Genomic DNA, 23,713 nt, shown 5'->3' with positions numbered 1-23,713 from the left:
CTCTAAACATCTTCTAAAAGGAATACAATACAGATTTCTGGCTACTGGAAAGTAGTAAATTTTTCAAACTAGTATATGCCTAAGAAATAATCAAAATGACTGAGGAAATTTTCCAGTAAAGGAATTGGTCATTTGTGAGGCTATTTAATAATTTATTTAATTATTATTATGTGACTACATATTTTATATATAATCATCTTTTTCATAGAAAGCATTAATAAATTGAGCATTACCTATGTAGAAAAAAGCAAATAAAATGAACCACATTTTTAAATCCTTCTTCAAACATCCTGCAATGTAGTAAGCATTCAGAAAAAATTTCCAGAAGTCTGAATAAATAAATGAAAAAATGAAAATTTTAGAATAAATGAAATATTTTTTAAAATAAATAAAAATGTTTGAATGAGAGAATGAATGAATAAATGGAGTGTACAAAGAAGAAATTTGTTACTTTGGGAAGAACTTGAGTCAGAGGTATTTCATAGCTGCATGTTCTTCGGCATATTTGCCCTTTAAAACACAAGATAGACAGGTAGAGATAGAGTTACATATAAAAGCTGATAAAAATATTTCAGTATATATAATTATTAGAGAAATGCAAATCAAAACTACAATGAGGTATCATCACAGACCAGTTAGAATGGGCATCATCAGAAAATCTACAAACAACGAATGCTGGAGAGGGTGTGGAGAAAAGGGAACCCTCTTGCACTGTTGGTGGGAATGTAAATTGATACAGCCACTATGGAGAACAGTATGCAGGTTCCTTAAAAAACTAAAAATAGAATTATCATATGATCCAGCAATCCCACTACTGGGCATATACCCAGAGAAAACCAAAATTCAAAAAAGTACATGCACCCCAATGTCCATTGCAGCACTATTTACAATAGCCAGGTCATGAAGGCAACCTAAATGCCCATCCACAGATGAATGGGTAAAGAAGTTGTGGTACATATATACAATAGAATATTACTCAGCCATAAAAAGGAACGAAATTGGGTCATTTGTAAAGATGTGGATGGATCTAGAGACTGTCATGCAGAGTGAAGTAAGTCAGATAGAGAAAAACAAATATTGTATATTAATGCATATATGTGGAACCTAGAAAAATGGTACAGACCAACCAGTTTACAGGGCAGAAATAGAGACACAGATGTAAAGAACAAACATATGGACACCAAGGGGGAAAAGTGCCAGGGGGAGGTGTGGTGGTGTGATGAATTGGGAGATTGAGATTGACATATATACACTAATATGTATAAAATGGATAACTAATAAGAACCTGCTATATATATATAAAAAATTCAGTATAACTACAAGTTAGATGTCTATGATACTGATTATAAAAAGTTTATAGAGTATCATCAGGTTTAAGGTTAAACTTTTAATACATTTTGTAATTTCCATAAGCTGCTCTTATTGCCTGGGGAAACATTCTAATGTCTAGAACTTCAAGGAGACCATACTGATTTTTAAATAATTATAAGGTTCTACATATTTATGACCACACACATTTCATCTGAATAAACACTGCAAGAAAAATAAAACAACAAAATTTAGTATTAAAAATGTATCTTCATTTTGCTTTACTGGTACAAAGAGGCAGCATTATAGTTAATGTTTTGTTCCAGTTGCTTGGAATATAGAGAACAAGTCACATCATTCACTCAAACCTCCAATTCCCCAAACTAATAGTGCTAGGAAAGAGGTGATGGGAATAGACAGAGTTTGAACCTCACCCTAAAGGCTAATAGAAGACAGTTCTGTCAAACTCCTCCAAACAGGGGATACCCTGAGCTACACTCAGGCCCAGAAGCAAACTGAGGACTCTTTAGGTGTGCTGCTCCATCTGACCTGCCCATCACTATAGTAAAAACCAGGAAGTAACCATGCCTAAAATAGTTGGGAAATAGATTTAAATTATTTTGGATCAAAATCAGTATCTTGAATTGTGAGATAAGGAAAATGTAACTGTCAATAAGGAAAACAGAAAGGAGATGATCTCTATAGAATATAACCCTGAATTTTAGCAAAGGAATTGGCTAAGGGACCTCTTAAGGTCTCCTTTACTCTGCCTTTCATTCCATGGAGACCCCAGCTTGGTGTGTCCTATGTGAGATTTCTGAGTGTGTGTCAGCACAGCTGTGAGTCTGTGATGAGCTGTGGAGGGTGAGCACACATTGTAGCTAATATCAGAGAGGAAGGGGATGCTTAGCCATGGAGAAAAGAAACACTGTAATCCAGGTACCCATGCAATTCAGTAAAAATGAAAAAGTCAATGCCACTTACCAGGCTCTCTAACTGCAAATCAGTACTGTCTGCCTGCCGTTCATTTGAGGCCAAATAAACAAGCAATTTAGAGATATAAGGAAAATAGGAAAACACTCCAAATGAAATAGAAAACTTGATTTTTATATAAATAGTGTTTTGAGTACAATATAAATACAATATCAATACAATACAATATCAATAGTGTTTTGAGTACAATAGTGTTTTGAGTACAATATAAATTAAATTACTACAAATAAAATATATATTTTTGTTAACTTAAAAAAATTATGTATCACAAAAGTGGATGTTGTATTTTGTCATATCTTTTTTTTTTAAATTTATTTATTTATTATTTATTTTTGGCTGTGTTGGGTCTTTGTTTCTGTACGAGGGCTTTCTCTAGTTGCAGTGAGTGGGGGCCACTCTTCATCGTGGTGTGCGGGCCTCTCACTGTCACGGCCTCTCTTGTTGCGGAGCACAGGCTCCAGATGCATAGGCTCAGTAGTTGTGGCTCACGGGCCTAGTTGCTCCGCGGCATGTGGAATCTTCCCAGACCAGGGCTCGAACCCGTGTCCCCTGCATTGGCAGGCAGATTCTCAACCACTGCGCCACCAGGGAAGCCCTGTATTTTGTCATATCTTGACAGCAATTTTATTTCACAATTTACTATTTCTATAACTTATATGTCTATTAGTGTAACATGAATCAGTAATTTATGAATGTTTACCACATAAAGATAAACATAATGGAAAACAGTCGTGGATTTTTAGTTCTAAAGACTCTATGAAACGCTATACTTTCTACATACATTTGGCAGATTATTTTGAATAGCTGACTATTTGAGAATTTTAAAGCTCTTTATTCAATACCACCTAAACTATTATAATCATGCATATTGCCTTTCCTCTGATTTCATATTGAAAAAAGTCATTACAAATAATTCTTTTTGAGAACTAGAAAATAAATAAAAATGTCAGAACAGTCGAAATACATTCCCCTATGTTCTTCAAAACACGTTAGTATATCATTCATGGAAGTATCCCACAGGTTTTTCCTCATTTACTTACTCAAATTGCCTCTTCAGTTTATCAACTCAAATTTGATTAGAAGCATCACACTGGAAGGAAGATGTGAGGACACTGATACAGTGAGGAGAGATAGCATTTCTTACTTAATAACAGTAATACTGACATTTTTGAGCTCTTATTATCTGCCAGACCATATTCAGGACACTCTGCTTATATCATTTCTAATATTTCTAACATCCTCTATTTAAGATAATTATATTATTATTATAATGAAACAGCACACATGTGAGAGAGAGATAGAGAAAGAGCGATTGAGAGAGGAGACACTGAAAGTTCACAACATGACTAGAAAGTACAGGGTCAGTGTCAACCTTGATTTGCCTTATTCTGAAGCAGGTGTTCCCAGGGCCCTGCACATCATAAAACACCTTCATACCTTCTGTACCTTTTTTGGACAATGAAAGAACTAAAGATCTAAAGCCTTCTGACTGTGCTAGCATCACGTAAAATGGGTAGACTATAGGCTAATTTCCCTTCCCCCTTTCTTATGCTGCTTGCCGCTTAGGTCAGGATTTTACTGCATGTGGAGTATTGGTATTTCTGGCTCGAAATACCTGAACTTCTTATTTTAAATCATAACCTTTTACTGTACAATAGTTTTGACTTAGGAGAGATTACTGAAGAGTTACTGTGAGATATTCTATAGGTATTTCTTAAGGAGCTTAAATCAGAACTCAACATCCTCTTCTGAATGAAGATACCTCTTTGATTTTATTTAAAAATATATTTCCTTAATAAAAAAGAGGCCTTGAGGAAATATTCTAATGAGGCATCACTCTTCCTATGATAGGATGCTACCTTTCTTAAGCCTGGGCTTGTTGTTTTGTGGGGCCCCTACATCTATTTTTGGTCCCTAGACATAGTTTCACAATTGTCATTTGGTTTAGTCTAAAACTGCATCTTTAAAAACATAAAATATAATCTACTCTCTTCCTTGACTAAAGCAACTTTTTTTTTTCATTCCTGGAATATTTTAAAAGCTGGTTCAAGTTTTCTTATTTTATTCCTAATGTGAAAGGGTTTTTCATTTGAATGCTCAGGAATGATAAAATACCAGTTCATGTCAAAACACAAAAAAAATCAGTGAAACCAGTGCCTGCAGTTAGGAAGTTTATGGTTTAATTCTTTCCTTCTAATGAGCATTTAAATCAAAATTGTTATTATGTTATTTTTAACTGTGTTTTTAATTTGCAGAGATTAGCTGGCAAATTTGCCCAAAGTACAGTATATTGCCTGTTTGCAGATCTGACTGAGAGCTGGGTTATTACTAATTACAAAGAAATAAAGAGTTTTCTGGCCAATTAGTAGGAATAAATCTGTAAAGTTTCAAAATTCAACTGAAGATCAGGAATCTGGAACATAATAAGATTTTCATTAATATCCCTTATATATAACTAAATGTTACCAGTTAAACCCACTTGTGGATGCTTGGAGTGATCCTATAGAAATACCAAATTCTCTCCATTCAAAAGCTTTTTTAGACTAAATCTATGTAACATTTCAAACAACTGGTGCTAAGTCACACATTTTAAAAACAAAATTTGACTGTCTATGTAAGAAAGGTGAAATGCAGAGCTAAGATATTATTTTGATGATTCAAGATTCACTAAAAAAGCAACACCTACCTTTCCTCAACTAGCCAGGAAGAAACTGGAATTTAGAAAGGATAAGTCTCATGTTCTTTACTTGTGTATTAATTATGAGGACAGAACTGAAGCCAAAGAGTTTGCTTAGGTAACTGCTTAGTTTGACTTAATTCTTACAATAATACTAACATAATTGAAGACTTACTGTGAACCAAGAACTGTTCTGAGTTACATGTGTTAACCTGCAATCTGTACAAGTCTATGAGATAAAAGTCTTATGCTCATCCCATGCTGCAGACAAGGCCACTGGGCCAGAGCAACCTGCCCAAAGTCATGCAGCTTGGCAAATGGAAGAGGCATGATTTGTACTCAGTCTAATGGCTCTCCACACATTTCCTCTCAGCGTCGTACTTGAGAGGTCTTAAAAATGTATTTATATATTCTAAGTGGATATCTTTACTAAGATATGCAACCAACGCCTTAAAATTCCAGAAACAAATTAAAACTCTGTCTCTCCCCTTCTCCCCCCTCACTCCCTCTCCCCGTCTCTATCTCCCCCTGCCTTCCACCCATGTTGGCAGTTTCCCTTGGAAGCCGTCAGATCCTAAAAAATCATAGATTAGATCCTGAAGGCAAAGAAAGTATATAAAAGTCAGTGAACACATAAAGAATCCTAAAATATGATGTATCAAACAGACCATTAAACAAACAAAAAAAATCACGAATCAAAAACTTTAACCAGGGCTTCCCAGGTGGTGCAGTGGTTGGGAGTCCGCCTGCCAATGCAGGGGACGTGGGTTCGCGCCCCGGTCCGGGAGGATCCCACATGCCGCAGAGTGACTAGGCCCGTGAGCCATGGCCGCTGGGGCTGCGCGTCCGGAGCCTGTGCTCCGCAGTGGGAGAGGCCACAACAGTGAGAGGCCCGCGTACCGCAAAAAAAAAAAAAAAAACTTTAACCAGAATTTCTCTGTTTGCAACAATCAGGAGAAGACCAACATAAAAGTTATCATTCAATGGTGGAGTAATGCATTTATATTGTTGAGTATAAGCACAAACTGAACCTCTAACGTTGTGATTCTTTTCTGGACATAGAAATATACTACGAACTGATGCTTTTTTAAAGTAAAGCAATGATGTCTCTACCTGGGGCAGTATCACAGAACTAACTCTAACATAAGGTTGACTAATCCCTGCTCTGGATTTTAATTGTAATTAAATGTATGCCATAAGTAGATTTCCTCATAATATTTAAATTATATTATTTAATTCATTTAATACTATTTTATTAAATCATCATATTTTAGGGTAGTGTTGCCTGATTTAGAAAAAATAAAATACAGGATGGCTGCTTAAATTTGAATCTCAGATGAACAATGAATAATTTACCAGTCTAAGTATGTCCCAAATATTGCAAGAAACTGTGCAATATTGCAATATTTCGGACATACTTAGACTGAAAAAAATATTGTTTATATGAAATTCAAATTTAACTGGCCATCTTGTATTTTATCTGGCAACTTTAGAGTTATTAAAATCTGGACATTCATGTATTTGTCAGTCACACTAATCTGAATAATTCTCAATCCACTGACAGAAACATGTGTCAAAATAGTGTTAAGGTTAATTTGGAACATTTGAGACAAGTATCTGTGGTTTCTTCAAAAATTTCAAATTATTTTAAAACTCTAGACAATTTATTTCTCTTATTTATTTTTCTATATCAAGATAAAAGATACTAGTTTGATTTTGAGTATAGATCCTTTATAATTAGTAATTTATTTCCATGTTTTTCTTATGACATGGCTTTAGAAAACTTCTAAGGGACTTCCCTGGTGGAGCAGTGGTTAAGAATCCACCTACAAATGCAGGGTACATGGGTTCGATCCCTGGTCAACGAAGATCCCACGTGCGTGGAGCAACTAAGCCCGTGTGCCACAACTACTGAGCCTGCACGCTAGAGCCTGCAAGCCACAAGTACTGAGCCCGCATGCCACAACTACTGAAGCCCACATGCCTGGAGCCCATGCTCCACAACAAGAGAAGCCACTGCAATGAGAAGTCTGCACACCTCTGTGAAGAGTAGCCCCCACTCGCTGCAACTAGAGAAAGCCCTTGTGCAGCAACGAAGACCCAATGCAGCCAAAAATAGAATAAAATAAAAAATAGTAATAATAATAAAGAATATTTCTAAGAGTTACTGAAATCAGTAAGCTCCTTACTTTTAGATACAGCTACTGATTTGCTTATCTGTTTATCACTTTTAACACTCTCAAATTATTATAAACACTGATGTACAAAGAATATTTTTTTCCTTTAAGGCAGACCACACATCAGGGTTAATTAATGCCATTCCTATTTACCCACCCTTAGCAGAATGAATCACATGGCAGCAGGCAGCTATGGAAATGAAAGTCTTTACAGCACACCAATGAAAGCTGACATTACCCTTCCTTTACACTAGGAGGCATATTGTTCCTACAGATTTTTCTACTATAACACTGAGCATACTATTCAGTGACCAATTCAACAGGCTCAAATGCTACTGAATATTACTAACTACTTCTAGATATTTATGATAAACAAGTACTCAAAGCTAATTCTTTTTGGGATTAAAGTCATACTTGAAATGGATGAGATCTAAAACTTACCAGCAGAGAAAGCTTGTGTTCCTGCTGGTTTTACAGCCAGTTTTAACCACTTTAAGTAATAAAAGATAAAGTCATCTCATTGCAATCCTCTTAAAAATAAAATAGGAATGAAACAAAAAGTGTATTTTGAATAATTAATGTTATAATAAATACTTTAAAATCATAAAGTGAACATAATTTATTTAAAGTGAAATAATGAATATACTGGAGTATAAATATGCTTTACTATATAACTTTTTATCAGTCTTTAGCAAACTGTGGTGTTCCGGAACTGCCCATCAGATATGATGAGTATGAAAAAAGTCCCATGAAAAGAATTTAAAATATAAAGTATTCAGAATTTGAAACACATTTTTAGAATTTTTTTTCTTCTAAGGTATAACAATGATTTTGCATTTCAAAATTCTCCGTGGTAACTTTGAACACTTGACTGGAAACTTTTGCTAAATGTTTTGATTCTTCTACATATTTTCACTGTCTATTGATAATAATAACAATACAGAAATAATGATACCTGTAAACCAAGCCTGCAGTATGTGCCAACAGCCCTGTGGACCCAGGGTCAATGAGTTAGATAAAAGGTTATTCTGAATCCACAGTCTGTGTTCTTAATCACAACTCCACAGTGCCTCCCAAAAAAGCCAACACTGATTATGTTTAGTACTCAAACCTCCCCCAAACTTTCAAATATCTTTTTGATTCTACCCTAATTTTTGTTGTCTTTGCTCTCACTCCACTCCACCCTCATCTTTGCCTGCCCTAAATGTTGTTTGTCATGATTTCCTTCTTGGACTATCTTCCAAGAAGATAATCCCTTCGAAGATAGTCCCTTGTCTATCTTCATAACTACATTTACTCCCCAAATTTCAGTAACCTTCTATGTTGTAAGTTTCCAGTTTCCAACTCAGAATCATATTCTTAGTTCCTAGATACATCTATCTAGGAACTTTTACACCTATCCAAATTTTTAAACTTTTTAAGAATTGTTTCCTAAGCTGAGCTTTTTTATCTCATATTCTCTAATTTATTTAATTGTGTAATTTTCCGGTAAGTCTAGCAAACTAAAATCATGGAATACCATCAAGTCTTTCTATTCTCTTATCTGCTGTATCCAATTAGAATGCATTCTATCCTCCCCATCATTCAAAATCTGGTCCAACCTATATCTCAATCCAGGTTCATTTCTTGTCACAGACTGGAACAGTTGTATATTAACCATTTGTTGAGCATCTGTGTTTCAGGCACTGTGCTAAGTAATTATTTATATCAAATAACTGTAGTTTTCATAACAATATTCTCAAAGATATTAATAGCCCCATTTTGGAGGTTAGGAACCCGAGACCACGTGGTGGAGCTAAGCATAACTGCATGTGCCACAAAAATACTGAACTATTCACTGCTTACCCAACTAGCCATGACATTTCATAGCACCAAGAAACCTGCACTGCCAGTGGGTGCTCACACACACACACACACACACACACACACAGAGGCACACGCACACAGAGGCACACATACATATTTTATTTGCTTAAACAATATCTGTTTATCCAATGTCACTTGTTTAAAGTATCACTCTATAGAATCTTTATTGATTTCTTATTCAAGACATATTCTATTTTAAACCCCACTTTTTTATGTTTATAAATGGCATTTATTCTAGTTCACTAATGTTATTGGTATCTAGTATCTTCTCTCTTTCAAAAGTCAATATTTCTTTTTTTTTTTTTGTCTTGTTTTTATGGTCTATAAAATGCTCATAGCCTGCCCCTCAGAGAAAATAAAATTGCAAAACAATTTCAGGAACTTTACAAGTTCCCGCAAATTTACTCAAGGCCTCTCCTACCAAGGAACTGACATTAGAACTCTTGTTCTCACAGTAATTCAGTTTTTTTTTTTTAAGTCTATTGAACCTTGGTTTTAATGCCTGTCCCCAGAATCTAGCAGAGTACCTGACACATAGTAGCCTCTGCATGAGTGTTTACAGAATGAATAAACAAATGAACGAATCATGGAAAAGTCATGTGAATAAAGGATCTTAAATGACAGACCTTGAATTGTAAGATATTTCAGAATTACTAAGTCTTATATAAATTATGGCAGACATACTCTAGTGTGACCCCTCAGGTTCCCAACCTCCTGGTGTTCATTACCATATGTATCCCCCTTCCCTTGAGTGTGGGCAGGACCTGAGAATTGCTTATGACCAATAGAATATGGCAACAGTGATGGAATGTCACTCCTGTGAATATGTGAAGTTATGTAAGAATGCATATTGCTACAAACTCACTCTAGAGACTGTCTCTCTAACTGCCCTTGAAGAAGTAAGCAGTCATGTTGAGAGGCACATGTGGTTAGCAGCTGAGGGTGACCTCCAAGGACTTAGAGCTGTCTCCAGCACACAGCCAGTGAGATAGTCTCAGTCTTACAACTGCAAGGAAATAAATTCTTCTAATAATTTGAAAAATCTAAGAAGTAAATTCTTCCATAGTTTAGCCTGCAGATGAGAAAGTAACCTGGTTCACACCTTGATTGCAGGCTTTTGAGACCCTGAGTAGAGGACTCAGCCAAGGCACGTTCGGACTCCTGACTTAAACTGTGAAATTATGAATGTGCGTTGTTTTAAGACACTAAGTTGGCGGTGATTAGCAATAGAACATAGATGGTAGATAGATAGATACATATATACGTATATGCATACGTAAGAGATGAGTAGATGTATATTTTGTTTGTGATCTACATGACTTAATCTAGAAAATGTTCTGACCTCTCTGATTTTAAGGGGAAAGTAGTTAGTAATAGATAGTTTTTAACTTACATTTAGAAAAATATATTTAATAAAGCAAAAAATTAAAGTTTTATAGCATTAAAAAAATCAAATTTTGTTCTTTTATTGTCTTTTTTTCCCCTTAAACTCAAAGCACAGTAGGATTGATTACTTTTTCTCTATACCATTCTCTGAGGAACTCTAGATTCATTAACTCAGGGGCCACTATTGTGGGATCACCCTGAATTGATTACAAAAATCCCATGGGGAAATGAACATAACAGGTGACAATATGAAACCTCTGAAAAATTTTCTTTGGGTTAGTATAATTAGTTCAACCCAAGGTATGTATGAAAAAAAATAAACATAGTTCATAAAAATTATTGTATAAAATGCTGTGCCCCAAAAATCAAATTCATGTTTAATTCCCAAAGCATATTATGGTTAGTGATTTTTTTTCTTGAAGGTTAGGATTAGTACAATTTCTTAGGACTGAAATTTGATAGGGTAATTATGTTTTTCTTCTGGATTTTGCTGGAGTATTTTAAAATTTTATTAACTTGATTTTTTTTCTCCCCAAAATGACAGCCTCATTTAAAATCTCATGCTCAAATATTTTAAGGTCTCCGTTTCTTAGCATGTGTGTCCTATATCTTTAAGACTGACAGGAAAAAATATTTTTAATACAATTTTTTACTTTATTCTAAGAATGATTTTTTTCTCAGCTCTGTATCAGGTGCTCTCCATGAAAATTACAAAATAAAAATATAATTTGACTACATTATTAAAACTGTGGAAAATATAGACAATTAAAAATAAATTAATACTCCAAACTGAAGATAACCACAGTTAACATGATATAGGACTTCCTAGGTTTATTATTTGTTTATTTGCTTTATCTTAATAGAACACTTAATTTGTCTCACTGTATATTTGTGTGTTTGTGAAATATTATTTTTTTAGTCAACAAATATACATTGCTGTCCTACTATATTCCAGGTACTGTTATGCCTGGAGAATAGAAAGGTGAGCAAATAGTCTTTAGAGATTAATGGGAGAGACAATTGTGAATCAACTAATCACACAGATTCTCTTTAAGGAAAAGATATAAGTACCATGATAAAGAAAAATTGTTCCAACGAAAAGAGGACTAAATAAGACTAAGTAAGACTCCACATATATGAGTTCTATTCTTGACTCACAAACTATGTAACTTAGGCCAAGCACTTCCCTTTTTACTCCTCTGTATAAAATAATTTTATACTGTGTGGGCTGTGGGGTCCTATTAAGGTCTAATTTTCATTAGCCCAGTGCCAAGTAATCCTTGCAGAAGTAGTTCTTTCACAAGTTGTTCGTCTTACGACTCATCTTAGTAATATTCAATGTCTCAAACTTCCTCTTAAAAATGAGATTAGTGTCCTCAAATTTAAAACTCAATGTCAGTGATGACTATATTGTATTACACACTGTCTTAAAACCTGTGCACATTGCAGGTGGTTTCTTTGAATAGTAAAAGCATAACCTGTGAAGTTAGGCATTCCCGAGTTCATATTATGCCTCAGCTACTTGCTAAGTAGTTTTGACAAATAATTTACTTATAATACTATTTAACTTGCAATACTGGTGTGGAATCATAAACAATATATTAAAACATTTACTAGCATTCCTGACTCATAAGTAGACTTCAGTAAATATTACCCATAAATATACCAGGTATCAAAACTATCCTTAGCGAGAAATTCACCAGCTGAATTCATACCCAGTCCAGATAGAGGTAGAAGCATATGACAGTCAGGGCTTTAATAATATAAATACAATGTGAAAATTTGAACATCATTAAACAGGAGAAAATGCTTAAAATTAGCATTTAAAAGAAAAACAGATGAAAAAATAACTCCATTCATGATTCTCAATGGGACAGGATTAGGACCTAATTCTGAATTAGTGGTAATAAACTGCTCCCAATCTGATTACATAATTGTTTTTGTTTCTTTTTAACTTGGTGAAATTTCTTCATCACTCTAGCTATATGTCTTAAAAATTAAAATCCTCAATTGAAAATCCCCTTACTATTTTATTAGAATAAATGGTTTTATTGAGTTTTACATGGAGGGCATGATCATGTTAATTTTTTCCTTAAAAAGTTAACTTTTTAAGGAAATATGATTAATTCTGTTATTTGGGAATGGGATAAATCTTTTTATGCAGAAAAACTGACAAAACTCACTGCAAGAAATATTGCATGTGTGTGTGCCATTTGTGGGACAGTTGACTAAGTATGCACTAGGACTCAGAAGTGCCTAGAACATAGAGACACTATCTCTTTGGTTGCCAGAGGGCTACATTAAAGTCTAAAGGTATATTAAAGCTTAAGTTTCCAAAAACTCCCCCACATGATACCATTTGTATTAATTTCTTTAAAAAATGCATAATGAAAAAAGTTACTATGAAATTATTACTAAATTTTAATTATTTTTAAGAATCATTATATTTGAAAAACTAGGAATCCATACAGATATAATACTTAATAACTCTATAGATAATACAAATTTATATGGATATTGCATGATTGCTATAAAATCATGACTCTTCAAGAGACAGAAAATGCCACTGAAGACAATGGAAATGGTTTAGATCTACATAGCAAGATTATTACTGTTGAAGATTATTGCTTCAATTACTCTGTACCTTACTCCACAAATTCTTCAAAGTTAATTACAAAAATGTGACTGCAGAATTTTAAGATAATATATCATAATATTATACTAATATGAATTACTGCTTAGTTATGGATCTCAGTGTTTCTAGGCTAGTCTAATGAATTCTCCTCTAGATGTTTGCAAAAGAGGTTAAAATTAAAGTCGTTTTAAATGTCAAAAGAAGTGTTAGCCTCCAGGGGCCCTCTGGGCTCCACCTTTCCCTATCTGACTCTTATCCTTCCTTCCCAATCATGGATAAGGATGGCTTCTCCAGCAAGGAGCACTGTTCTGGTTTAACACATTTTTATGAACGTGATTCTTCTGGGTGAAGTCACTGTGCTGAGTTGAGTGTTGCAGTGTACAAGGGTGTGTCTTCCCTTGGGTCTTTTTTTCCATGTGACAGGATTGGTAAAAATTCTGGGGAGTTCTTCAAGCAGGCTTGAAAGTTTCCCCCCTACCCCCAGCTTTAGAATCTCTCATGTCTTCTCCTATTTGGCAGTTTACCCAGTGCTATTTTCCAGGTTTAAGAAATTGTTGGATGAGTAACTGCACCTATTAGATAAAGTCCTGGCCTAGGGCAGCTTAGCTTAACCATATTGCAGCATACATTTTTTTTTTTTTACCTTTACTTCCGTGAAAATAACTGGTGAACTACATAGAAAAGTCCTAAAACCATTTGTGCCAGTGTGTTTAAAATAGAGCTTTCCTGTCTTGATTTTGGAGGAGGCCCAAAGACCAGAGGAGCCATGTGCAGAAGAGGTGGTCAAGAACCAGTTTTGCGACCCTTGCCTTAATGCTAATAAGAGATGTTTTAAAATTGGAGAAGGGGAAGTTGCAGACTAGGAAATCTGTTTAGAAAGAGCTGTCCTACATATCCAACCTCTTTACACAAGTCCTGCAAATGTTGAGACAATGGAACCACAGGTTCAGTGGTCCTTAGACTAACCAGAACCAAGAAATCTAAGGAGAATTTTTGACCAGCTCCGCCAAATGCTGTGAGATGAGTAGTTGCCTCTTTGGATATGGCCTGACCTTCTGGATATGTGAAGTCAAAAGATGCATGTATGTTTTCCTTATGGGACCAAGAAAGAGGACATGAAAGATTAAGAACCAGAGCTGGTATGGAATTTGCTTAGATTTTCCTAAAAGATTGGCTGAGGAAAACTTCAGCAGATAGAAGATGCAAATGTAACTTCATATGTCAATGAGAACAGAACCACCTATCAGAAAAACCTGCAGAGATGGGAGCACAGCTTGAGAGGGCGCATATGTACAAAAGATCCCCCACCACTACCCTGAAATCAAAGAGTCAGTTTAAAATCCTAGAAGGCATAAAACGCCAATGCTGGATTACCACAATAGGACTAGTTAAGAAAGTCCTTTCATGCTTTTTACCTCTTCTTGGTATTTCTACTTCAACCATAGAATTGCCAGAGGCACTTTAATATCTAAAGCAGTGAGAGAAAGAGCTAGGACATTACGAAAACATCACCCTAACCCCATTTCACACAATAGACAAGTTTGAAGCAGGCCAAGGTGAGTTAGAAAAAACTTTTAATTCAAATCAAACAGAAATCACGATCATTGCTTTGGACTGGACATAATAATTATTGAATTGCACTTCTAATTTTTAAGTAAAGTGAACTAGTTAGTGATTAAAAAAAAATAACAATAACATGAACAAAAAAGATATAGCATTTGCCCAAATTTTTCTTCAAAGGCCGAGGAAGAAGTACCCTCACAGGGCTTACCTGGAATGTATAATGATTTCTGAGGTGAGGTGTGAGTTTGTCAGAAAATAAAGGATTTTGCCAGTCTCATCCCACTCATTCCACTCTTTCAATGTATTGGTTAAAAAAAAAACATCCAAAATTAAAATAGACAAAAAATATAAACCCATAAACCCCCACATCATTATCACTCCTCTTCATACTTGTTTTAATCACCATGTTTTATGTATATATGTGTGTGTGTGTGTGTGTGTGTGTGTGTGTGTGTTTATGTGTGTGTGTATAGTCTTCATTGGAAAAGAGCATTCCACAGGACACTTTTTTCTTTTTCTTCATTGACTATGTTCCACTTAACTATATTTAATCAATTCTAAAATGTAAAACTGTCTTCCCATTTTAATATCTTTGACATCTAGATGTCTTTCATAAAACGGCTTCTTGCAATTGTATCTGCAGCATTTTTTCTTTTTTCATGGTTCATAAAATAAAGATGCACCAAAGAATTTAACAGCCAATATACCAAGCACATTAGACTTGATATATTTCAAAGAATATTACAACAACAATAAAGCCAGCAAAAAACAACTGAATGTCCATTTACTTGCTCCCCAGAATGACTGTTAAAACTCAAGGGCACAACAGAAAACCAGAAGAACTCCAAGCAAAGTTTTTAAGAGGACTCACCAGAGTTGGGATCAGAGTTGCCATCTGCTTCAGTCCTCTTGTCCGGAGAGGCCTGGTCATAGAATTCGTCCTGTGGCTGAACCAGAGGAAGAGGGTGTGAGATCAGGGTTCCACTACCCACCGGCTCGTGGTCTCCTAGACCACTGTCACTGCAGCTTTCCTGGGAGCCGTCAGGGAGATGAAAGGTAACCCGGCGCTGCGACTACAAAGAAGACCACAGGACACACCGTTAACATCCTTCCCAAAGGAAGTGGAGGCGGAACGCAAAGCAAAGCAACTTTAACACACAGTGCAATGTCGAGGCAGAATATAAAATACTTGGAACACAGCTGGAAACAAACATTTATTATTTGTCATTTCCTATGACATATCCAACTTGCAAAATACAAGAAAGAATTTCAATCTTGTGTAATTCAAGAACAAAAAACTTGTGGTATACCATTGAAAGTTGTAGAAAGAAAGGCAAAAATGAATATATATATATATGCTAATGGTCAAAGCTATAAAAAAAATTTAAATAAGCAGAAATACAAAAATGTTTGTTTCATAGATTTGAATAAATGCATAGATAATGCAACACAACATTCCATTTCTTTTGAATGACCTAGTATTGTGTTTATTTGAGGCTTTTAAGGTAGCTTTTGCAGTGAAGCCATTATTGTCCACTGGCCCAGATGTTGCTACCAGTCATTGGTTTTAGAATATCCCTGTTGAAAGGTGTTTGTAATCCTACTTTGGCATCTATTTACACAATGTCACCATCAGAAGTGACCTAAAATATGTATATGGGTACTTTAATACATTTTTAGTATTTTAGTAAAATAAAATTGTGCCTTTCAGCACAGATCACTGCTTAGTTTTCTTGGTAAATATTCTTTTAGCTGATATAATCTATGAGATAAGAGAACATTTACAGGTGTGTATGGTGGAGATTTATGCCTTACAGAATTATGTGAGAGTAGTAAATTTGTGCTGTATGTCTGACTACACCTAATTTCCATTTTGTTTTGATAACCAAAAGACCTTTTAATATCGCATTGCATGTGGCTACTTTTACTCAGATTTAATAAAATTATGAATATATAAGTAATAAATATATAACATATGGAGATACAATGTATAACAATTACTTTATCTTACCTAAGATTTGTGTTTTCAAGAGACAATTTATAAATTGTATCCATTTGAAAGAAAACAAATGTAGAGACAAAATGTTATAGGTAGAAATACTGCTATTCTATAAATGTATTTCTTATAGACTGACAATAGAATATAGCCTATTTTCTGTGAGTCACTCGTTCAAATCTAGCTCAGAGTCATAATGGAGAAGAGCTGATACCACTTTATTGCTGTTCAATCACCTGTGTGAAGTGATTTGATAGTTTAGTACATTTTAAATGAACTAATGTAGACATCATATAAACTATAATCATAAATGGTCCTAATTGAGTCTACTGTAGCACATTGCACCTTCAAGCACAACTATCTCACTACCATTGTTCCCTCCTCAATAGAGTTTGAACCATGCCTAGGTAAGTGCTACATAATATGCAAGCAAACTTGAATACTAATATATGAAATGCATTTCTACTTTTAAGGGAAGGTCATGCTACTGATTTTATTTATTAGTGTTTCCTCTCCCAGGTGAATTTAACCCTTGAGGGAATAATAATACAAGTATTCTCTGTTTCTGTTTCAACATGCACTTAATTCATATTAAGTGTATGCTTTTGTAATAAAGAACAGTGACCAGGCTTCCTACAATACGTAATTGCTAAACATCGCTTTTAAAGTGATTGGTGTACTAAAAAGTCCATAGTTTTAGTGACTAAAGTATCTTTGGTGTTACCTCTAGAGGACTATCTCTTAGTTATAGCTTAAGTGAATAAAAAGGAAGTCAAAACATAAGAGAGACAATGGAACAATCTGAATGATTCTTCAATCTTCATAAAGCATTTCTGGGAGATGCTTATAAGGCATTATAAAATATTTGTTTCATAGACAGAAGGAAAAAGGAAAATTAACATCTGTGATATTCTTCTAAACTGTTTTAATTACAATAGTTTTTTTTTTCCTAGGAAATGTCCAAATCTGCAACATCAGTTATAACTAAATCCAGTCGTTCTCATAGTATCATTGGGCACCTACTGGTATGTAGCCTGGTGTTATATTTACTGAAAATAATAAGGAAAATATTTTTTAAACTATTTCAAATATAACTTATTAAATTCTATCTCACATATACTATACTATGCTATTTCTTTACCACTTTATAATTGAGAATAACAGATATAAATCTAGTGTAATTTATTTGCTGTAAGATCCTGTAAATTAGTGTAATATAATGTTTAAACTACTGTGGTTTATGGAAATACTTCCTAATAAATTTGACTCAGAGATGTTTAAGTCTTAATTGGCAAAATTGTGCACAATTTATCAGTCTAATGGGAGGTAGGGGTGGTGATGCATAAGGACTAAGAATGGCAACATAGATATTATAGTATGAAGCAAATTGAGTAAGCAAATCAATCTTTAACTTATCATCATAGTGACTGATGCAAGTGGAATAATGTTTGGAATATCAAGATAGAAGGAGAATATTTGAATAAATTAAAATTAAGGAAAATGAGAATGGTACATTATGAAACAGGTGTTATGGGTGTCATCAAGGAATACAGTACTTATTCAGGTTTTGCCCAAGAGCACCAGATGAGAAGTCAGAACCAGATTTCCTGCCTGGGGGTTCTTGCTCGGTAGAGCCTGGCCCTAGACAAGGACATTATGTCTTTGAAGGAGTTCTTGGCGTTGTAGAATGGAGAGAGCAGTGCCTTAAGCAGAGGAGTGTTGTAAGGCTCAAACAGATAAAATAAGAAGTGTTCTTGTTATATAATACATGACACATAGTAGGTACTCAATAAAAGGTAGCTATAATTCTCAAAATTAATAGCTTTTAACTTCTGGGGTTATCAGTGTTTAGCAGTTATAAAGATGCAATTTCTTCACCCCAGAAAAAAGTATTGTTCTTTGGGAAGAGACCTGCAGAATCTTGGCATGCCTCACAATGTGCCTGTAGGTGTGACAGCCCAGAGCCTCTCTGAGGGGAAGCTGCTCTTGGGTGGAAGTGAGGTATGAAGACCAACAGTTTAGAACACAGGGTTTCTCCTCAGAGAAAGTGAAGGTTTTCCCACTATTCTTTCAAGAAACCTATGATTGTTTGTATATTCAAAGCGAGAGAGAACTTTTTACTTATAGTCTCTGGGAATTTTGCTTTTGGGTTATCCCCATGGAAAGGAGCCCAGTTTGGGTTATAAATATAGTGAAACTCTGCCTGACTGAATTGGGACAACACATGTTATCATGAGACTACTTCAGACTTTCCAAAGCCTGGGCACTTACATTTTGTTTCCCTGTATCTATTTCTTACCCATTCCATTTTCTCCCATGGGAAACATTATTATTACATTTGGCTAAGTCTGGTTGACGGTTTGAATGTCACATTTGTTTATCTGATTTATCACTGACAGGTTAGCTCCAGGTCCCAAGCTGCCCCGAGGAAGAATAATATGGGAACAAGAACTACTAAGGCTGTTTCATGTTATTTTACTTTGGGACTGCTGATATGGATTCTGACCAAGCGAAGCTTCCATCAGAGACCCTGTACTCTATGCCAGCATAAAGTGCCATGCATGCAAATACAGGTATGTCCAGGATACTGTAAGTTGGAAGATGCCACACTGGTTAGGTCTGAGAAACATCACCAAGAACTTCTACAATATTTTTTCTTGTAGGTTAGTATGAAAGAGAGGGAAAATTCAAGATGCCCTGAGAAGATACACATGTTCCTATGTTGGACACTGTTTTCCAAGAGTCACTGAATGAGTCAGCTAAGAAATCTTAATCATTGCTTTAATTCTTCTCTTGTATGTGTCTTACTGGTACAGGATATTATTCACCAATGAATGATTCACATTCAAGCCTACAATCCCAGTCCCATTAATCTAGATAGGTTCCCATGTGCAAAGATTTAGTAGTAAGGTACATTGTGTCTTTGCATAAAATAGCAAAAATGTAAAAAAGAGTGAAATGTCTAATAGGTAACTAATAAATTATGTAATAGCATACAATTGAATCATTCACAATACTTAAAATAATGTTAATGTTTATTGATGTGGAAAATATTTATAATCTATTGTTAAGTGTAAAAATGAGGTTTGTAAAGATTTTACTGTGTTGAATTGCATTCCTGTTAATGTGCTTTAGGGTGTGAACATGTGTAAGCTAAGATCTGACTATATGCATACACTAAGGGTTTAAAGCAGTGTTGTCTGGTCATGGAATTATGATATTTAAAATTTTTATTATTTTGACTACACTAAAATTTCCATACATTGTCTTTGCAATATTAGAACATATGCTAAGTTTTAATACTTAAAATTGTATTCCTCTTCATCACTTATAGCAAAATAGAACTTAGTCCAAGAGAAAGGAAAAACCTGATAGACAGTAGTTGGGCTTGCTCTTGAGCTAAGGAATGTCAGACAATCTTCTGTCACTGTGTTGCTACCCTAACTTTCATTTTTTACTTTCTTTACCTAGCTTTTTAATCATTGCAATTAAAGAGCTTTGCCTTTCCTCAAATCACAAGATTATAGGACTAGGCCAATTATTATAAGTCAAATAAACAAATTTACCAGTTAATGACTGGCATTTAAATGATTATTTTTTGGAAAATTATAAATTGATATTATAGAAGTAGAAACAAAGTGCTACAGAATTGTTTAAATATGGTTTCACTTGTAGAAAATTCTTTAAATAATTTTTTAAGGAAATATTTTGATTTAGTTCCTTTTATCACATTTAAAAACTAATATATCATCTATATATCTATCTAATCTCTAAATAGCAAACACACACACAAACACATCAGCCAGCAATTACTTATGATGAAGTAAAAGACAAAAAGTGTTAAAGTTCCATATATGAACTTTTTTGCTTTATCTCAGCATTAAATCTGATGAAGATATACTTTTTCTTTATTTGAAATTATATCTTCATATGTAGTTATTCTCAAAGTAGCAAAGAAAATCATACCAAAAAGGGTTAAAAAATTTTGGAAACTGCATTTTAATTCAAATATTTCTTATAACATTAGTTAGAAGCTTTTTGTTCTTTCTTATTTTTAAAAGAAGATATTTCAATTGAAAATTTAAGAGTAATAGTTAAGAGTATAGTCTTACATTGCAAGCTATGGAAAGAGGAATTTTTAAATGACAAAAGAACACATTTTCAGCTAAAACCACTGATTCAATTCAATAGCAAGTTCCTCAATAGCTTCTTGCCATCTAAAATTAATGTGTACTCTACCTCTTAACAAAATCCAGAATCAAGTAAAACTCATAGAGGTTTAGAAGGTAAATTAAATGCAACCCAAAAAGCAATCTATGGTTACAGTTTAATTTGCCGTTACTTAATATTCACAGGCTTGACTGAAGGAAAACATATTAATACACACATGTTCTTCCTTATTCATGTTTGAGCGCTTTCATCAAGAAACTAAGAAAGAAGCTAAAAAATAGGTTTTTTTAGGACAAAATTATAAGGAACTTTTAAACTGGTGATAAATGAAACATTTTGAGCACAGAATTATTTTATAATGAGTCATTTTATTATTTGTTACTGATAAATTGAGTTACTCTCCTATCCTGTTGATTGGAAATTATTGGGTTGGCCAAAAAGTTCCTTCAGGTTTTCCGTACCATCTTATGGAAAAACCCAAACGAACTTTTTGGCCAACCCAATACTTAGGCTAAATGGTTCTGCTAATGAAGAATTTGTGGTTTTTTTTTTAAGCTGGAAATTATTTAGGGATTTTTCTAGTCTATTTTAACCTGTTACATTTATTTCGAATGAGGAAATGAGGTAAAGTCATTTGTCTATATAGGTTTCACTGGGAACAAAACCCACATTTTCTGATATTCAACATAAAGGGCTATTCATTCATTCATTCATTTAATAAGTAATTTTTGAGAACCTATTTGTGTGATTCATTAAAGAAACCTCAACTAAAACTGGAAGCAGGACAGGTCTGTAGGGGGAGCTCTCACATGCCACAATTCATAGTCAATTACTCGAAACAGGAAGAGACCCATGCTTACATCTCCCACAGTAAGTCGTCTCCTAATTTACTATTCTGGGGAAAGATGAAAACTTCTCTGGCCCCTGGATAGCCCATCCAGTCAGAGACTGTAGCAGTCCAACCAATGAGAAGCCTTCATACTTTGGACCCCCAGCTTCTTTGAATGGACTCTGGTTATTACAGTTCTTCCCAACTCTTGCCTTTTCCCGTGAAGCCAACCTCCCCTTCCTTGTTCTCTGGATTTGCCTATGATCCACCATAGTTTGCATAACTTGAATTGTAATTCTTAGGCCTATTTCTGTATAAACTCACTTAAGCTGGTAGAATAACTGGTTGTTACATTATTAAAGCTGACGTACTATGTGCTAGACACCGTCCTACCTGCTAAGAACACAATGGTGAACAAGACAAAAACTGTATCACACAACTTCCTAGAAAGTAGAATTTTCTTAAGCTATTCCCTAACAGTTCTGAGGATGCTTTTGATCAGCACCTGTGTCACCTTTTTTATAATTTGATTCCCTTCTAATTCTTGCAAACTATGCAGACTTAAGAAAGGTCAGTGCATGAATAGAGCTTCACTGTATTAATCAGCAATAACCTAGGGAGAAAAAAAGAGGGAAGGGGAGCATAGTCTGAATTTATGCCAAACAATCCCCAGGTCTGTTACCATCCTAAGATTGGAATCCATTGCCAATTTGTGAAAATAAAAAATAAAAAGGATAAAAGAGTAACTGAGACTGTTAGAGTAGGCTATTCTATTCTTGACTCGAATATAGAATCATTCACTTTGCATATCTTTGAACAATTTTTTTCCTCTAGGTAGTTGGAGAAATGTTAACAACCTCAAATAAGAGTTGATGAAATCAAAACCAGCAAGTTTTTCTGAAGAACATATATGCTTGACATTTTATGAGTTTATAATGAATATTTTCTGAATGAAGATGATTTACTCAGAACAGAACTAGGAAACCTAAAGAGGATGCAGCAGAAGTTAAGTATCTTTGTCCATCCTCCAAAGATGCTTTCCTGTGGGAAAAATTCTCTGTCTCCCCAGAAAGAAGTTTGCAGGGAGAGTTGCACTGTTTTAAAAATAGCAAAATGAAACATGATAACAGTCCACTAGCAGTCAGCATTTCCTTCTTTCTTCTTCAACATTTACATTTCAGAATATTTGGAAGACAAATAGGAAGGTTCAGTTTGTGTTGGAGAAATAATGTATAACAACTTCACTGACCTAAGTGATGGATGTAAAGGTGTCAGCATCTTTAAAATGAATATTTTGATTCCTAGCATTATCTATGCTACATAAACTAGGACTAGGGTGCAGATGATAACTGGCCATAAAAAGTTGAATAGCATTTTCAGGGGAAATGGGGAATGCTTGTCTATACTATACTTACTGCTCTGTTAACCAGTTTGCTATCTGCTGCTAAGCAACTGCTTCATTTCAGGATAAAGCTTTTGTCTTTTGTTTTAACTTCAGTACTCAACTGCATGTTTAGTGTAGGAAGCTTGTTTCAGTGTGTGTGGGAAACTTACAGTAACTTAAACTTAGCATGTTTCCTTTACTTTGTAAATGTCTTATTGTGAAATGACTTCCTTAAATTTAAGACATACTTTTTTGTGCTTTGTAAGTAAAGTGTGTTGAATACTTCATAGAACTTCATATGGCTGGAAGACTCGTGTTAATGACATATGATGAAATTTTTAGTCTAATTTTATTTTTATTTCCTTTGGATCTCAGTATGATCTGTGAGAAAGTCAGATAGCATTTCTCTCCACATGCAAAAACAATTGATAGCTTTAAGGAACTTGAGAGAAAATTAAATTCTTTGTACTGTTTTTGGGGGTAACCTTGGTGTTTGAATTTAAATATATGAAACAAACATAAAACAGGAATCTCCTCCCTACATCATTTTCCACTGTGGGACACCAGAGAAAGGGAAAAGGGTTAGGAACAACTTCCTTCCTTGGTTTGATGGCATCACCCCACTCTTAAGTTTCTTCTAGGGTCCAAAGCAAGTAGAGAGGATTAAGAATTGTCAGCATTGTTGGTTATTTTGCTCCTTATAATACTTATTTGGTTCCTGCTATCAGA

General features: G+C 34.5%; 1 protein-coding gene across 4 annotated transcripts in view; it reads right to left on the bottom strand.

Moving 5' to 3' along the window:
* The window catches only part of PCDH9 (protocadherin 9), a 982,686-nt gene that overhangs the window by 323,090 nt on the left and 635,883 nt on the right, over positions 1-23,713 (bottom strand). For 2 of the 4 annotated variants that reach the window (XM_060128964.1, XM_060128966.1), the window contains one exon: positions 15,477-15,678. In XM_060128964.1, coding sequence (XP_059984947.1) covers positions 15,477-15,678 — 202 coding nt within the window. The remainder of the gene's footprint in view (positions 1-15,476; positions 15,679-23,713) is intronic. The other 2 variants (XM_060128967.1, XM_060128968.1) reach the window with 1 other exon arrangement.

Source organism: Lagenorhynchus albirostris, chromosome 18, assembly GCF_949774975.1.
Source record: "Lagenorhynchus albirostris chromosome 18, mLagAlb1.1, whole genome shotgun sequence".
NCBI lineage: Eukaryota > Metazoa > Chordata > Mammalia > Artiodactyla > Delphinidae > Lagenorhynchus > Lagenorhynchus albirostris.
This window is presented reverse-complemented; position numbering and strand designations above follow the sequence as displayed.